The sequence below is a fragment of the Salvelinus fontinalis genome, chromosome 33, assembly GCF_029448725.1.
Source record: "Salvelinus fontinalis isolate EN_2023a chromosome 33, ASM2944872v1, whole genome shotgun sequence".
NCBI lineage: Eukaryota > Metazoa > Chordata > Actinopteri > Salmoniformes > Salmonidae > Salvelinus > Salvelinus fontinalis.
Window position 1 is genome coordinate 14,476,194 of NC_074697.1, and position 18,978 is coordinate 14,495,171.

The 18,978-nt window shown below is 49.4% G+C and overlaps 1 protein-coding gene across 13 annotated transcripts in view; it reads left to right on the top strand.

Annotated features, from left to right (window-relative positions):
* Window positions 1-18,978, top strand: part of aplp2 (amyloid beta (A4) precursor-like protein 2) — a 178,289-nt gene that overhangs the window by 91,639 nt on the left and 67,672 nt on the right. For 7 of the 13 annotated variants that reach the window (XM_055895141.1, XM_055895142.1, XM_055895152.1 and 4 more), the window contains exons 5-8: window positions 1,226-1,443; window positions 2,045-2,244; window positions 10,910-11,077; window positions 17,609-17,742. In XM_055895141.1, the coding sequence (XP_055751116.1) occupies window positions 1,226-1,443; window positions 2,045-2,244; window positions 10,910-11,077; window positions 17,609-17,742 (720 nt within the window). The remainder of the gene's footprint in view (window positions 1-1,225; window positions 1,444-2,044; window positions 2,245-10,909; window positions 11,078-17,608; window positions 17,743-18,978) is intronic. The other 6 variants (XM_055895143.1, XM_055895146.1, XM_055895148.1 and 3 more) reach the window with 2 other exon arrangements.

Here is an 18,978-nt window from a genome sequence, read left to right on the forward strand (position 1 = left end):
GTTGGACCCAGCCTCGCTGGGCCCAGCCTAGTTGGACCCAGTCCTAGTTGGACCCAGCCTCGCCGGGCCCAGCCTAGTTGGACCCAGTCCCGCCGGGCCCTAGTTATAGGCCCTCTATAGACTTATGAGGCATTCCCCTCAGTCTGTTTCTTGTCAGTATTACATGTGTATAGTGTTCCCCTCTCCTCTCCATCCCTCTCTCCCCTCTCCATCCCTCTCTCCCCTCTCCTCTCCATCCCTCTCTCCCCTCTCCTCTCCATCCCTCTCTCCCCTCTCCATCCCTCTCTCCTCTCTCCTCTCCATCCCTCTCTCCCCTCTCCCCTCCATCCCTCTCTCCCCTCTCCATCCCTCTCTCCCCTCTCCTCTCCATCCCTCTCTCCCCTCTCCATCCCTCTCTCCCCTCTTCATCCCTCTCTCCTCTCTCCCCTCTCCCCTCTCCTCTCCATCCCTCTCTCCCCTCTCCTCTCCATCCCTCTCTCCCCTCTCCATCCCTCTCTCCCCTCTCCATCCCTCTCTCCCCTCTCCATCCCTCTCTCCTCTCTCCCCTCTCCATCCCTCTCTCCTCTCTCCCCTCTCCATCCCTCTCTCCTCTCTCCCCTCTCCATCCCTCTCTCCTCTCTCCCCTCTCCATCCCTCTCTCCCCTCTCCATCCCTCTCTCCCCTCTCCATCCTTCTCTCCCCTCTCCATCCCTCTCTCCCCTCTCCATCCCTCTCTCCCCTCTCCATCCCTTTCTCCTCTCTCCCCTCTCCATCCCTCTCTTCTCTCTCCCCTCTCCATCCCTCTCTCCTCTCTCCCCTCTCCATCCCTCTCTCCTCTCTCCCCTCTCCATCCCTCTCTCCTCTCTCCCCTCTCCATCCCTCTCTCCCCTCTCCTCTCTCCCCTCTCCATCCCTCTCTCCCCTCTCCTCTCTCCCCTCTCCATCCCTCTCTCCCCTCTCCATCCCTCTCTCCCCTCTCCTCTCTATCCCTCTCTCCTCTCTCCCCTCTCCATCCCTTTCTCCTCTCTATCCCTCTCTCCTCTCTCCTCTCTCTCCTCTCTCCCTCTCTCCTCTCTCCCCTCTCCATCCCTCTCTCCCCTCTCCACTCTATTCCTCTCTCCATCCCTTTCTCCTCTCTCTCCTCTCTATCCCTCTCTCCTCTCCATCCCTCTCTCCCCTCTCTCCCCTCTCTCCTCTCCTCTCTCCTCTCTCTCCTCTCCCCCCTCTCTCCCCTCTCCTCTCCTCAGGCCTGTTCCAAGGGGACCATGGTCCTTCACAGCTATGGCATGTTACTGCCCTGTGGCATTGATAAGTTCCATGGTACAGAGTATGTATGCTGCCCCTCCCCTGGGGAACCCTCCCTGCCCGCCATGCCCTCCCAGGAGGAGGAAGAGGAAGATGAAGAGGAGGACGAAGAGGTGGAGGAGACAGCACTGGACCAGGATGATCCTGTAGAGAAGGAGAGGTGTGTGTGTGTTTCCTACCTTGATGAGGATATACAGTAGTATGTGGACACCCCATTCAAATGAGTGGATTCCGCTATTTTAGCCACACGTGTTGTTGACAGGTGTATAAAATCGAGCACACCGCCATGCAATCTCCATAGACAAACATTGTAAGTAGAATGGCCCGTACTGAAGAGCTCAGTGACTTCCAACATGTCACCGTCATAGGATGCCACATTTTCTTCCCAGCTGCCCCGGTCAACTGTAAGTGCTGTTATTGTGTAAACGTCTAGGAGCAACAACGGCTCAGCCGAGAAGTGGTAGGCCACACGAGCTCACAGAACATTACCGCCGAGTGCTGAAGCACGCAAACATCATCTGTCCTCGGTTGCAACACACAGTGGAGGCTGTTTTAGCAGCAAATGGGAGGGACCAACTCCATATTAATGCCCATGATTTTGGAATGAGATGTTTGACGAGCAGGTGTCCACATACTTTTGGTAATGTAGTGTACATATACCAGACCATCTTGATGTGTTGGTGCCATGACTTTGACCTGACACATCGATTCCATGTATTCTACTATTTTAAAAAATCTCTCTCCCTCTCTCTCTCTCTCAGCGAGGCCCCAGCTGATGAGCAGCCCACCACTCAGAAAGAGGAGGAGCCATTGGATGAGGAAGATGAAGATGAGGAAGAGTACCACTATGTGTATGAAGATGAGGAGGCCGACAGAGAGGAAGATGAGGAGGAGGAGAAGAAAGAGAGGGATAGTGTTCCAGAGAGCCAGGATGAAGACAAGACCCTGACAGAGGTCAAAGGTTGGTACTCTTTGTCTTTTATTCTCTTTCATTCTTTCTTTTCCACCTTTTAGAACGTCGGCAACAGACCCGCTGGCAGAACCGGCCCGCCAATGATTTTTGTTTGTTTGTTTTTAGTAAAATATATACACTACCGTTCAAAAGTTTGGCGGTCACTTAGAAATGTCCTTGTTTTTGAAAGAAAACCACTTGTTTTATTTTTTTTGTCCATTTGAAATAACAGTGTGGACATTGTTAATGTTGTGAATGACTATTGTAGCTGGAAACGGCAGATTTTTAATGGAATATCTACATAGGCCCATTATCAGCAACCATCACTCCTGTGTTCCAATGGCACGTTGTGTTAGCTAATCCAAGTTTATAATTTTAAAAGGCTAATTGATCATTAGAAAACCCTTTTGCAATTATGTTAGCACAGCTGAAAACTGTTGTCCTGATTTTAAAGAAGCAATAAAACTGGCCTTCTTTAGACTAGTTGAGTATCTGGAGCATCAGCATTTGTGGGTTTAATTACAGGTTCAAAATGGTCAGAAACAAAGACCTTTCTTCTGAAACTCGTCAGTCTAGTCTTGTTCTGAGAAATGAAGGCTATTCCATGCGAGAAATTGCCTAGAAACTGAAGATCTGGTACAACGCTGTGTACTACTCCCTTCACAGAACAGAGCAAACTGGCTCTAACCAGAGTAGAAAGAGGAGTGGGAGGCCCCGGTGCACAACTGAGCAAGAGGACAGGTACATTAGTCTAGTTTGAGAAATAGACGCCTCACAAGTCTTCACTTGGCAGCTTCATTAAATAGTACCCACAATACACCAGTCTCAACGTCAACAATGAAAAGGCGACTCCGGAATGCTGGCCTTCTAGACAGAGTTGCAAAGAAAAAGCATTATCTATTCCAAACTGACCAATAAAAATAAAAGATTGAGATGGGCAACAGAACACAGACACTGGACAGAGGAAGATTGGGGGAAGAAGTGTCATGGACAGACGAATCTAAGTTTGAGGTGTACAGATCATTAAGAAGAACATTCGTGAGACGCAGAAAAAATGAGAAGATGGTGGAGGAGTGAACCATCTGCGAAGCCTGGTGGAGGCAATGTGATGGTTTGGGGGGGCTTTGGTGGTTGATGGCATCTGTCAAGCATGGTGGAGGCAATGTGATGGTTTGGGGGGGCTTTGGTGGTTGATGGCATCTGTCAAGCATGGTGGAGGCAATGTGATGGTCTGGGGGGGCTTTGGTGGTTGATGGCATCTGTCAAGCATGGTGGAGGCAATGTGATGGTTTGGGGGGGCTTTGGTGGTTGATGGCATCTGTCAAGCATGGTGGAGGCAATGTGATGGTTTGGGGGGGCTTTGGTGGTTGATGGCATCTGTCAAGCATGGTGGAGGCAATGTGATGGTCTGGGGGGGCTTTGGTGGTTGACGGCATCTGTCAAGCATGGTGGAGGCAATGTGATGGTCTGGGGGTGCTGTGGTGGTTGACGCCATCATGGTGGAGGCAATGTGATGGTCTGGGGGTGCTGTGGTGGTTGACGCCATCATGGTGGAGGCAATGTGATGGTCTGGGGGTGCTGTGGTGGTTGACGCCATCATGGAGGAGGCAATGTGATGGTTTGGGGGTGCTTTGGTGCTTGACGCCATCTGTCAAGCATGGTGGAGGCCATGTGATGGTCTGGGGGGGCTTTGGTGGTGGTAAAGTGGGGGATTTGTACAGGGTAAAAGAGATCTTAAAGAAGGAAGGCTATCACCTCATTTTGCAACGCCATGCCATACCCTGTGGACGCCGCTTAATTGGAGCCAAGTTCCTCCTACAACAGGACAATAACCCAAAGCACAGCACCAAACTATGTAATAACTATTTAGGGAAGAAGCAGTCAGCTGGTATTGTGTCTATAATGGAGTGGCCAGCACAGTCACCGGATCTCAACCCTATTGAGCTGTTGTGGGAGCAGCTTGACCGTACGGTACGTCAGAAGTGTCCATCAATCCAACTTGTGGGAGGTGAACTGGCTTCAGATTGACAACTAGAAGGCCAAAGGTCTGCGAGGCTGTAATTGCTACAAATGGAGAATTCTTTGACGAAAGTCATTATTTATAACCTTGTCAACTTTGTCTTGACTGTATTTCCTCTTCATTCTGCAACTCATTTGATGTTTGTTTTCATGGGAAACAAGGACATTTCTAAGTGACCCCAAACTTTTAAATGGTAGTGTGTGTGTGTATATATATTTTGAAAGAAAACCACTTGTTTTATTTTTTTTGTCCATTTGAAATAACAGTGTGGACATTGTTAATGTTGTGAATGACTATTGTAGCTGGAAACGGCAGATTTTTAATGGAATATCTACATAGGCCCATTATCAGCAACCATCACTCCTGTGTTCCAATGGCACGTTGTGTTAGCTAATCCAAGTTTATAATTTTAAAAGGCTAATTGATCATTAGAAAACCCTTTTGCAATTATGTTAGCACAGCTGAAAACTGTTGTCCTGATTTTAAAGAAGCAATAAAACTGGCCTTCTTTAGACTAGTTGAGTATCTGGAGCATCAGCATTTGTGGGTTTAATTACAGGTTCAAAATGGTCAGAAACAAAGACCTTTCTTCTGAAACTCGTCAGTCTAGTCTTGTTCTGAGAAATGAAGGCTATTCCATGCGAGAAATTGCCTAGAAACTGAAGATCTGGTACAACGCTGTGTACTACTCCCTTCACAGAACAGAGCAAACTGGCTCTAACCAGAGTAGAAAGAGGAGTGGGAGGCCCCGGTGCACAACTGAGCAAGAGGACAGGTACATTAGTCTAGTTTGAGAAATAGACGCCTCACAAGTCTTCACTTGGCAGCTTCATTAAATAGTACCCACAATACACCAGTCTCAACGTCAACAATGAAAAGGCGACTCCGGAATGCTGGCCTTCTAGACAGAGTTGCAAAGAAAAAGCATTATCTATTCCAAACTGACCAATAAAAATAAAAGATTGAGATGGGCAACAGAACACAGACACTGGACAGAGGAAGATTGGGGGAAGAAGTGTCATGGACAGACGAATCTAAGTTTGAGGTGTACAGATCATTAAGAAGAACATTCGTGAGACGCAGAAAAAATGAGAAGATGGTGGAGGAGTGAACCATCTGCGAAGCCTGGTGGAGGCAATGTGATGGTTTGGGGGGGCTTTGGTGGTTGATGGCATCTGTCAAGCATGGTGGAGGCAATGTGATGGTTTGGGGGGGCTTTGGTGGTTGATGGCATCTGTCAAGCATGGTGGAGGCAATGTGATGGTCTGGGGGGGCTTTGGTGGTTGATGGCATCTGTCAAGCATGGTGGAGGCAATGTGATGGTTTGGGGGGGCTTTGGTGGTTGATGGCATCTGTCAAGCATGGTGGAGGCAATGTGATGGTTTGGGGGGGCTTTGGTGGTTGATGGCATCTGTCAAGCATGGTGGAGGCAATGTGATGGTCTGGGGGGGCTTTGGTGGTTGACGGCATCTGTCAAGCATGGTGGAGGCAATGTGATGGTCTGGGGGTGCTGTGGTGGTTGACGCCATCATGGTGGAGGCAATGTGATGGTCTGGGGGTGCTGTGGTGGTTGACGCCATCATGGTGGAGGCAATGTGATGGTCTGGGGGTGCTGTGGTGGTTGACGCCATCATGGAGGAGGCAATGTGATGGTTTGGGGGTGCTTTGGTGCTTGACGCCATCTGTCAAGCATGGTGGAGGCCATGTGATGGTCTGGGGGGGCTTTGGTGGTGGTAAAGTGGGGGATTTGTACAGGGTAAAAGAGATCTTAAAGAAGGAAGGCTATCACCTCATTTTGCAACGCCATGCCATACCCTGTGGACGCCGCTTAATTGGAGCCAAGTTCCTCCTACAACAGGACAATAACCCAAAGCACAGCACCAAACTATGTAATAACTATTTAGGGAAGAAGCAGTCAGCTGGTATTGTGTCTATAATGGAGTGGCCAGCACAGTCACCGGATCTCAACCCTATTGAGCTGTTGTGGGAGCAGCTTGACCGTACGGTACGTCAGAAGTGTCCATCAATCCAACTTGTGGGAGGTGAACTGGCTTCAGATTGACAACTAGAAGGCCAAAGGTCTGCGAGGCTGTAATTGCTACAAATGGAGAATTCTTTGACGAAAGTCATTATTTATAACCTTGTCAACTTTGTCTTGACTGTATTTCCTCTTCATTCTGCAACTCATTTGATGTTTGTTTTCATGGGAAACAAGGACATTTCTAAGTGACCCCAAACTTTTAAATGGTAGTGTGTGTGTGTATATATATATATATATTTTATATAAAGTGAGCTCCAAAATTGGGACAGTGACAATTTCTTGTTGTTTTGGCTCCATACTCCAGCACTTTGGATTTGAAATGATACAATGACTATGAGATTAATGCCGACTGTCAGCTTTAATTTAAAGGTATTTTCATCCATATCAGGTGAAACGTTTAGAAATTACAGCACGTTTTGTACATAGTCCCTCGATTTTAGGAGACCAAAAGTATTGGGACAAATTCACTTACATGTGTATTGAAGTAGTTAAAGGTCTGATATTTGGTCCCATATTCATAGAACACAATGACAACATCCAGCTTGTGATTCTACAAACTTGTTGGATTTGCTGTTTGTTTTGGTTGTTTCAGATTATTTGGTGTCCAATAGAATTTAATGGTAAATAATGTATTGTGTCATTTTTTAGTCACTTTTATTGTAAATCAGAATAGAATACGTTTGTAAACACTTCTACATTAATGTGGATGTTACCATGGTTACGGATTATCTTGAATGAATCCTGGATAATGATAAGTGAGAAAGTTAGACACACAAATATCATACCCCCAAGACATGCTAACTTCTCACCATTACAATAACAGGGGAGGTTAGCATTTTATATCATACCCCCAAGACATGCTAACCTCTCACCATTACAATAACAGAGGAGGTTAGCATTTTATATCATACCCCCAAGACATGCTAACCTCTCACCATTACAATAACAGGGGAGGTTAGCATTTCATATCATACCCCCAAGACATGCTAACCTCTCACCATTACAATAACAGGGGAGGTTAGCATTTTATATCATACCCCCAAGACATGCTAACCTCTCACCATTACAATAACAGGGGAGGTTAGCATTTCATATCATACCCCCAAGACATGCTAACCTCTCACCATTACAATAACAGGGGAGGTTAGCATTTTATATCATACCCCCTAAACATGCTAACCTCTCACCATTACAATAACAGGGGAGGTTAGCATTTTATATCATACCCCCAAGACATGCTAACCTCTCACCACTACAATAACAGGGGAGGTTAGCATTTTTGGGGGGTATGTAATTTGTATTATAATTTGTACACTGCAAATTCACCACAACTGAGCCCAAAAAGAGACATTACAAAATGCATTCCTTACATTGACACACGATCATGTCTTTTCTTTAATGGTCATATCCAGTGCATTCAGAAAGTATTCAGACCCCTTGACACGTTAGTCTTTTTCTAAAATGGATTAAATAAATAAAAATCCCTCATCAATTTACACACAATGCCCCACAGTGACATCACAATGCCCCATAGTGACATCACAATGCCCCATAGTGACATCACAATGCCCTATAGTGACATCACAATACCCTATAGTGACATCACAATACCCTATAGTGACATCACAATACCCTATAGTGACATCACAATACCCTATAGTGACATCACAATACCCTATAGTGACATCACAATACCCTATAGTGACAAAGCAAAAACAGGTTTTTAGAAATGTTTACAAATTACTTACATTTATATTTTAAAGCTGGCAGGCTGCACTTTGACCTCATTAGATTTGAAATGATACAATGACAAAGTTCTGGAGTACAGAAACAAAACGTGTCACTGTCCCAATGGATCTCACTGAAAATACAACAAAAGTATGTGGACACCTTCTCGTCAAACATCTCATTCCAAAATCAAAATCAATTCCACTCACCACGGGCATTAATATGGAGTTGGTCCCCTCATTGCTGCTATAACAGCCTCCACTCTTCTGGGAAGGCTTTCCACTAGATGTTGGAACATTGCTGCTGTAACAGCCTCCACTCTTCTGGGAAGGATTTCCACTAGATGTTGGAACATTGCTGCTATAACAGCCTCCACTCTTCTGGGAAGGCTTTCCACTAGATGTTGGAACATTGCTGCTATAACAGCCTCCACTCTTCTGGGAAGGCTTTCCACTAGATGTTGGAACATTGCTGCTATAACAGCCTCCACTCTTCTGGGAAGGCTTTCCACTAGATGTTGGAACATTGCTGCTATAACAGCCTCCACTCTTCTGGGAAGGCTTTCCACTAGATGTTGGAACATTGCTGTTATAACAGCCTCCACTCTTCTGGGAAGGCTTTCCACTAGATGTTGGAACATTGCTGCTATAACAGCCTCCACTCTTCTGGGAAGGCTTTCCACTAGATGTTGGAACATTGCTGCTATAACAGCCTCCACTCTTCTGGGAAGGCTTTCCACTAGATGTTGGAACATTGCTGCTATAACAGCCTCCACTCTTCTGGGAAGGCTTTCCACTAGATGTTGGAACATTGCTGTTATAACAGCCTCCACTCTTCTGGGAAGGCTTTCCACTAGATGTTGGAACATTGCTGCTATAACAGCCTCCACTCTTCTGGGAAGTCTTTCCACTAGATGTTGGAACATTGCTGCTATAACATCCTCCACTCTTCTGGGAAGGCTTTCCACTAGATGTTGGAACATTGCTGCTATAACATCCTCCACTCTTCTGGGAAGGCTTTCAACTAGATGTTGGAACATTGCTGCTGTAACAGCCTCCACTCTTCTGGGAAGGCATTCCACTAGATGTTGGAACATTGCTGCTATAACAGCCTCCTCTCTTCTGGGAAGGCTTTCCACTAGATGTTGGAACATTGCTGCTGTAACAGCCTCCACTCTTCTGGGAAGGCTTTCCACTAGATGTTGGAACATTGCTGCTGTAACAGCCTCCACTCTTCTGGGAAGGCTTTCCACTAGATGTTGGAACATTGCTGCTGTAACAGCCTCCACTCTTCTGGGAAGGCTTTCCACTAGATGTTGGAACATTGCTGCAGGGACTTGCTTCCATTCAGCCACAAGAACATTAGTGAGGTCGGGTACTGATGTTGGGCGATTAGGCCTGGGCGATTAGGCCTGGCTCGCAGTCGGCGTTCCAATTCATCCCAAAGGTGTTCAATGCGGTTGAGGCCAGGGCTCTGTGTAGGCCAGTCAAGTTCTTCCAAATCGATCTCGACAAACCATTTCTGTATAGATCTCGCTTTGTGCACGGGGGCATTGTCATGTTGAAATAGGAAAGGCCCTTCCCCAAACTGTTGTCACAGAATCATCTAGAAGGTTTCCCTTCAATGGAACTAAGGGGCCCGAACAATTCTAAACAGCCCCATACCATTATTCCTCCTCCACCAAACTTTACAGTTGGCACTATGCATCAGGACAGGTAGTGTTCTCCTGGCATCCGCCAAACCCAGATTAGTCCGTCGGGCTGCCAGATGGTGAAGCGTGATTCATCACTACAGAGAATGTGTTTCCACTGCTCCAGAGTCCAAATGGCGGTGAGCTTTACACCACTCCAGCCGACGCTCAGCATTGCACATGGTGATCTTAGGCTTGTGTGCGGCTGCTCGGCCATGGAAACACATTTTCACGAAGCTCCCGATGAACAGTTCTTGTGCTGACGTTGCTTCCAGAGGCAGTTTGGAACTCAGTAGTGAGTGGTGCAGGACAGACAATTTTTACGTACTTCGGCAGTCCCATTCTTCAGAGCTTGTGTGGCCTACCACTTCGTGGTTGAGCCGTTGTTGCTCCTAGACGTTTCCACTTCACAATAACATCACTTACAGTTGACCGGGGCAGCTCTAGCAGGGCAGAAATGTGATCAACTGACTTGTTGGAAAGGTGGCATCCTATGACGGTGCCATGTTGAAAGTCAATGAGCTCATCAGTACAGGCCATTCTACTGCCAATGTTTGTCTATGGAGATTGCATGGCGGTGTGCTCAATTTTAAACACCTGTCAGCAACAGGTGTAGCTGAAATGGCCGAATTCACTACTTCGAAGGGGTGTCCACATACTTTTGTATATATACTGTATTTGCATAAAAATAGATTTGTGATCGTGTGTCTATGTATGAAATTATGATTATTTTTGGAAATGCAATCTCTTTTTTGGCATTAGTTGTTTTCAATATGCAGTGTAGAAATGTATAATTGTGTCTCTGCTCTGACCAAAAAAATGAGCCTTCAGCTAAGTGGTCCGACCATGTTCTTAGAATGTCGACGTGGCGTGTAGAACAAAACGCCTTCTCCACTTTCTCAAACGTTCCTTTTTTTGGAAGTCCACAATGTTGACGTCCTGTATCATGTTATGAACCGTGACGATTGTTACACCAGTGTTTCCATATCTTCAACCCATAACCCTGTAGTAGCTGTCATGATGGTCATGGGTGGGAACGTTGAAATGCTACATAGCGTAGGTCTGGAGGACACTTCCTGCTTCCGTAGGTTCCCACAGTGGTTCTAAATCATTGAGGGTAGATGTGAGTGCTGCCCCCCCCTCCCTTGTGGGTGGATGTTCTAACAGCTGACCCCTGACCTATCTCTGACCCCAGCGGTGTGTACCCTGGAGGCAGAGACCGGCCCCTGCCGTGCCTCCATGGCCCGCTGGCACTTCGATATGACAACCAGGAAGTGCGTCCGCTTCGTGTACGGGGGCTGCGCTGGAAACCGCAACAACTTTGACTCTGAGGATTACTGCATGGCCGTGTGCAAACGCCTTAGTAAGTCAGGCTCACAGCGAGCCGCGCCAAACCCACCAAACCCACCACACCACCGGCCCTACACCAAACCACCAAACCACCAGCCCTACACCAAACCACCACACCACCGGCCCTAAACCACACCACCACACCACCGGCCCTAAACCACACCACCACACCACCGGCCCTACACCACACCACCACACCACCGGCCCTACACCAAACCACCGCACCACCGGCCCTACACCAAACCACCGCACCACCGGCCCTACACCAAACCACCGCACCACCGGCCCTACACCACACCACCGGCCCTACACCACACCACCGGCCCTACACCACACCACCGGCCCTACACCACACCACCAAACCACCGGCCCTACACCACACCACCGGCCCTACACCACACCACCGGCCCTACACCAAACCACCAAACCACCGGCCCTACACCGCACCACCGGCCCTACACCAAACCACCACACCACCACACCACCGGCCCTACACCAAACCACCACACCACCACACCACCGGCCCTACACCAAACCACCACACCACCACACCACCGGCCCTACACCAAACCACCACACCACCACACCACCGGCCCTACACCAAACCACCACACCACCACACCACCGGCCCTACACCACACCACCGGCCCTACACCAAACCACCACACCACCACACCACCGGCCCTACACCAAACCACCACACCACCACACCACCGGCCCTACACCACACCACCGGCCCTACACCAAACCACCACACCACCACACCACCGGCCCTACACCAAACCACCACACCACCACACCACCGGCCCTACACCACACCACCGGCCCTACACCAAACCACCACACCACCACACCACCGGCCCTACACCAAACCACCACACCACCACACCACCGGCCCTACACCAAACCACCACACCACCACACCACCGGCCCTACACCAAACCACCACACCACCGGCCCTACACCAAACCACCACACCACCGGCCCTACACCAAACTACCACACCACCACACCACCGGCCCTACACCAAACCACCACACCACCGGCCCTACACCAAACCACCACACCACCACACCACCGGCCCTACACCAAACCACCACACCACCGGCCCTACACCAAACCACCACACCACCACACCACCGGCCCTACACCAAACCACCACACCACCGGCCCTACACCAAACCACCACACCACCGGCCCTACACCAAACCACCACACCACCACAACACCGGCCCTACACCAAACCACCACACCACCGGCCCTACACCAAACCACCACACCACCGGCCCTACACCAAACCACCACACCACCGGCCCTACACCACACCACCACACCACCGGCCCTACACCACACCACCGCACCACCGGCCCTACACCGCACCACCGGCCCTACACCAAACCACCACACCACCGGCCCTACACCAAACCACCGGCCCTACACCAAACCACCAAACCACCGGCCCTACACCGCACCACCGGCCCTACACCAAACCACCAAACCACCGGCCCTACACCGCACCACCAGCCCTACACCGCACCACCGGCCCTACACCAAACCACCAAACCACCGGTCCTACACCACACCACCGGCCCTACACCACACCACCGGCCCTACACCACACCACCACACCACCGGCCCTACACCACTACACTATACACCACTACACGACTACACCACTACACGACTACACCACCACTACTACACCACTACACTACTACACTACTAAACCACCACACTACTACACCACTACTACACCACTATTACACCACTACACTATACACCACTACTACACCACTACACTACTACACCACTACTACACCACTACACTACTACACCACTACTACACCACTACACTACTACACCACCACTACACTATACACCACTACTACACCACCACACCACTACACCACTACACCACTACACTACTACACCACTACACTACTACACTACTACACCACTACACTACTACACCACTACACCACTACACTATTACACCACCACACTACTACACTACTACACCACTACACTACTACACTACTACACCACCACACTACTACACCACTACACTATTACACCACTACACTATTACACCACTACACTATTACACCACTACACTATTACACCACTACTACACCACTACACTACTACACTACTACACCACCACACTACTACACCACCACACTACTACACCACCACACTACTACACCACCACACTACTACACCACCACACTACTACACCACCACACTACTACACCACCACACTACTACACCACTACTACACCACTACACTACTACACCACTACACTATTACACCACTACACTACTACACTACTACACCACTACACTATTACACCACTACACTACTACACTACTACACCACCACACTACTACACCACTACACTATTACACCACTACACTATTACACCACTACTACACCACTACACTACTACACTACTACACCACCACACTACTACACCACCACACTACTACACCACCACACTACTACACCACCACACTACTACACCACCACACTATTACACCACTACTACACCACTACACTACTACACTACTACACTACTACACCACTACACTACTACACCACTACACCACTACACTATTACACCACCACACTACTACACTACTACACCACTACACTACTACACTACTACACCACCACACTACTACACCACTACACTATTACACCACTACACTATTACACCACTACTACACCACTACACTACTACACTACTACACCACCACACTACTACACCACCACACTACTACACCACCACACTACTACACCACCACACTACTACACCACTACACTATTACACCACTACTACACCACTACACTACTACACTACTACACCACCACACTACTACACCACTACACTATTACACCACTACACTACTACACCACTACACTACTACACCACTACACTATTACACCACTACACTATTACACCACTACACCACTACACTACTACACTACTACACCACTACACTACTACACCACCACACTACTACACCACCACACTACTACACCACCACACTACTACACCACCACACTACTACACCACCACACTACTACACCACCACACTACTACACCACTACACTATTACACCACTACTACACCACTACACTACTACACTACTACACCACCACACTACTACACCACTACACTATTACACCACCACACTACTACACCACTACACTACTACACTACTACACCACCACACTACTACACCACTACACTATTACACCACTACACTACTACACCACTACTACACCACCACACTACTACACCACCACACTACTGTTCTCTGTTTCTGCTACCCCAGTCTCTACTGTTCTCTGTTTCTGCTACCCCAGTCTCTACCGTTCTCTGTTTCTGCTACCCCAGTCTCTACCGTTCTCTGTTTCTGCTACCCCAGTCTCTACCGTTCTCTGTTTCTTCTACCCCAGTCTCTACCGTTCTCTGTTTCTGCTACCCCAGTCTCTACCGTTCTCTGTTTCTGCTACCCCAGTCTCTACTGTTCTCTGTTTCTGCTACCCCAGTCTCTACCGTTCTCTGTTTCTGCTACCCCAGTCTCTACCGTTCTCTGTTTCTGCTACCCCAGTCTCTACCGTTCTCTGTTTCTGCTACCCCAGTCTCTACCGTTCTGTTTCTGCTACCCCAGTCTCTACCGTTCTCTGTTTCTGCTACCCCAGTCTCTACCGTTCTCTGTTTCTGCTACCCCAGTCTCTACCGTTCTCTGTTTCTGCTACCCCGGTCTCTACCGTTCTCTGTTTCTGCTACCCCAGTCTCTACCGTTCTCTGTTTCTGCTACCCCAGTCTCTACCGTTCTCTGTTTCTGCTACCCCGGTCTCTACCGTTCTCTGTTTCTGCTACCCCGGTCTCTACCGTTCTCTGTTTCTGCTACCCCAGTCTCTACCGTTCTCTGTTTCTGCTACCCCAGTCTCTACCGTTCTCTGTTTCTGCTACCCCAGTCTCTACCGTTCTCTGTTTCTGCTACCCCAGTCTCTACCGTTCTCTGTTTCTGCTACCCCAGTCTCTACTGTTCTCTGTTTCTGCTACCCCAGTCTCTACCGTTCTCTGTTTCTGCTACCCCAGTCTCTACTGTTCTCTGTTTCTGCTACCCCAGTCTCTACCGTTCTCTGTTTCTGCTACCCCAGTCTCTACCGTTCTCTGTTTCTGCTACCCCAGTCTCTACCGTTCTCTGTTTCTGCTACCCCGGTCTCTACTGCTGTGACCACACAGGATAGTTAAATCGTAACAGAGTTTCCCAGACTCTCTCCTGAGAACACAGAGCTGGTTCTGCACTAGCGCTGCCTGATTCAAATGATCGAGTCGTCAGACCTTTGATTAGTGGAATCGGCTGTGTGTTAGACGCTAGAAGATACAAACACCTGATGTGGACTTTGGTGTCCCCAGGACCAGGATTAAACACTGAACGCTATAGTGACTAGTAACCAGACCTCCCTGACTAACCAGTTCCATACACAGCCTTCTCTGTCATACTCCACAGCTTTCACCGTGTCCCCTACAGACCGACAGGCAGACACACAGCCTTCTCTGTCATACTCCACAGCTCTCACCGTGTCCCCTACAGACCGACAGGCAGACACACAGCCTTCTCTGTCATACTCCACAGCTCTCACCGTGTCCCCTATAGACCGACAGGCAGACACACAGCCTTCTCTGTCATACTCCACAGCTCTCACCGTGTCCCCTATAGACCGACAGGCAGACACACAGCCTTCTCTGTCATACTCCACAGCTCTCACCGTGTCCCCTATAGACCGACAGGCAGACACACAGCCTTCTCTGTCATACTCCACAGCTCTCACCGTGTCCCCTATAGACCGACAGGCAGACACACAGCCTTCTCTGTCATACTCCACAGCTCTCACCGTGTCCCCTATAGACCGACAGGTCACACATCCGTACTGGGATATCTACTCTTTCAACCTGTCTGTCTGTCTGCTTGTCTCTCAAACACACTTTTCTGGTCTGTGTCTGTCTGACTCTCTCGGCCTGTCTCTCTTTGTGTGTGTGTGTGTGTGTGTGTGTCTCCACATAGCGCTGTAGCATCAACTGAAAGGAAGAATGGAGAAACTGGATCAACCAGCTCATCCTCAGATTAAATATGTTATAAATGTGGACATTGTTAAACTCTTCCTCAGTAAAGAATAGAGCCCAGGCTTTACCCGTCAAATCCCTCTACAGTCACCTTACAGAGGAGGAGAGATTATCATGTTGTCTGGGATGTAGAGGACAGAGGAGGAGGACAGAAGAGGAGAGAGGAGGAGAGACTATCATGTTGTCTGGGATGTAGAGGACAGAGGAGGAGAGACTATCATGTTGTCTGGGATGTAGAGGACAGAGGAGGAGAGACTATCATGTTGTCTGGGATGTAGAGGAGAGAGGAGGAGAGACTATCATGTTGTCTGGGATGTAGAGGACAGAGGAGGAGAGACTATCATGTTGTCTGGGATGTAGAGGACAGAGGAGGAGGACAGAGGAGGAGAGACTATCATGTTGTCTGGGATGTAGAGGACAGAGGAGGACAGAGGAGGAGAGACTATCATGTTGTCTGGGATGTAGAGGACAGAGGAGGACAGAGGAGGAGAGACTATCATGTTGTCTGGGATGTAGAGGACAGGGGAGGAGAGACTATCATGTTGTCTGGGATGTAGAGGACAGAGGAGGAGGACAGAAGAGGAGAGAGGAGGAGAGAGGAGGAGAGACTATCATGTTGTCTGGGATGTAGAGGACAGAGGAGGAGGACAGAAGAGGAGAGAGGAGGAGAGACTATCATGTTGTCTGAGATGTAGAGGAGAGAGGAGGAGAGAGGAGGAGAGACTATCATGTTGTCTGGGATGCAGAGGACAGAGGAGGAGAGACTATCATGTTGTCTGGGATGTAGAGGACAGAGGAGGAGAGAGGAGGAGAGACTATCATGTTGTCTGGGATGTAGAGGAGAGAGGAGGAGAGAGGAGGAGAGACTATCATGTTGTCTGGGATGCAGAGGACAGAGGAGGAGAGACTATCATGTTGTCTGGGATGTAGAGGAGAGAGGAGGAGAGACTATCATGTTGTCTGAGATGTAGAGGAGAGAGGAGGAGAGACTATCATGTTGTCTGGGATGTAGAGGACAGAGGAGGAGGAGAGAGGAGGAGAGAGAAGGAGAGAGGAGGAGAGAGGAGAGGCTCTCTGTTGATGTCTCCAACCCAACCTTCTGTGTGTTCCTCTCTGGCTAACACCTTCCTGTCTGGCTAACACCTTCCTGTCTGGCTAACACCTTCCTGTCTGGCTAACACCTTCCTGTCTGGCTAACACCTTCCTGTCTGGTTAACACCTTCCTGTCTCGTTAACACCTTCCTGTCTGGCTAACACCTTCCTGTCTGGCTAACACCTTCCTGTCTGGCTAACACCTTCCTTTCTCTGTCTGCTGGGAGCGTTTGTCTGTCTGGGTTTCTGTCCATGGGTTCTGTCTGTGTTTGTCTGTTCCTCTGACCCTGCTCTCTGCCCCCCCCCAGCAGTGCCCCCCACCCCCCAGCCCACTGACGATGTTGACGTGTACTTCGAGACGCCCGCTGATGACAAGGAGCACACGCGCTTCCAGAAGGCCAAGGAGCAGCTGGAGATCAGACACCGCAACCGCATGGAGAGGGTGAGGAGGACACACACACACACACACACACACACACACACACACACACACACACACACACACACACACACACACACACACACACACACACACACACACACACACACACACACACACGGAGAGGGTGAGGAGGACACACACACACACACACACACGGAGAGGGTGAGGAGGACACACACACACACACACACGGAGAGGGTGAGGAGGACACACACACACACACACACACGGAGAGGGTGAGGAGGACACACACACACACATATACACACGGAGAGGGTGAGGACACACACACACACACACACACACACACACACACACACACACACACACACACACACACACACACACATATACACACGGAGAGGGTGAGGAGGACACACACACATACATACATACATACATACTGCTCAAAAAATAAAGGGAACACTTAAACAACACAATGTAACTCCAAGTCAATCACACTTCTGTGAAATCAAACTGTCCACTTAGGAAGCAACACTGATTGACAATAAATGTCACATGCTGTTGTGGAAATTATAGGCAATTAGCAAGACACCCCCAATAAAGGAGTGATTCTGCAGGTGGTGACCACAGACCACTTCTCAGTTCCTATGCTTCCTGGCTGATGTTTTGGTCACTTTTGAATGCTGGCGGTGCTTTCACTCTAGTGGTAGCATGAGACGGAGTCTACAACCCACACAAGTGGCTCAGGTAGTGAAGCTCATCCAGGATGGCACATCAATGCGAGCTGTGGCAAGAAGGTTTGCTGTGTCTGTCAGCGTAGTGTCCAGAGCATGGAGGCGCTACCAGGAGACAGGCCAGTACATCAGGAGACGTGGAGGAGGCCGTAGGAGGGCAACAACCCAGCAGCAGGACCGCTACATATATATATATATATACATACATATACACTTTTCTGGACTGCTCTTGACCGCAAGTTTATTAAAGGGCAGGGATGAGGTCCAGGGCAGGGATGAGGTCCAGGGCAGGGATGAGGTCCAGGGCAGGGATGAGGCCCAGGGCAGGGATGAGGCCCAGGGCAGGGATGAGGCCCAGGGATGAGGCCCAGGGCAGGGATGAGGCCCAGGGCAGGGATGAGGCCCAGGGCAGGGATGAGGCCCAGGGCAGGGATGAGGCCCAGGGCAGGGATGAGGCCCAGGGATGAGGCCCAGGGCAGGGATGAGGCCCAGGGCAGGGATGAGGCCCAGGGCAGGGATGAGGTCCAGGGATGAGGCC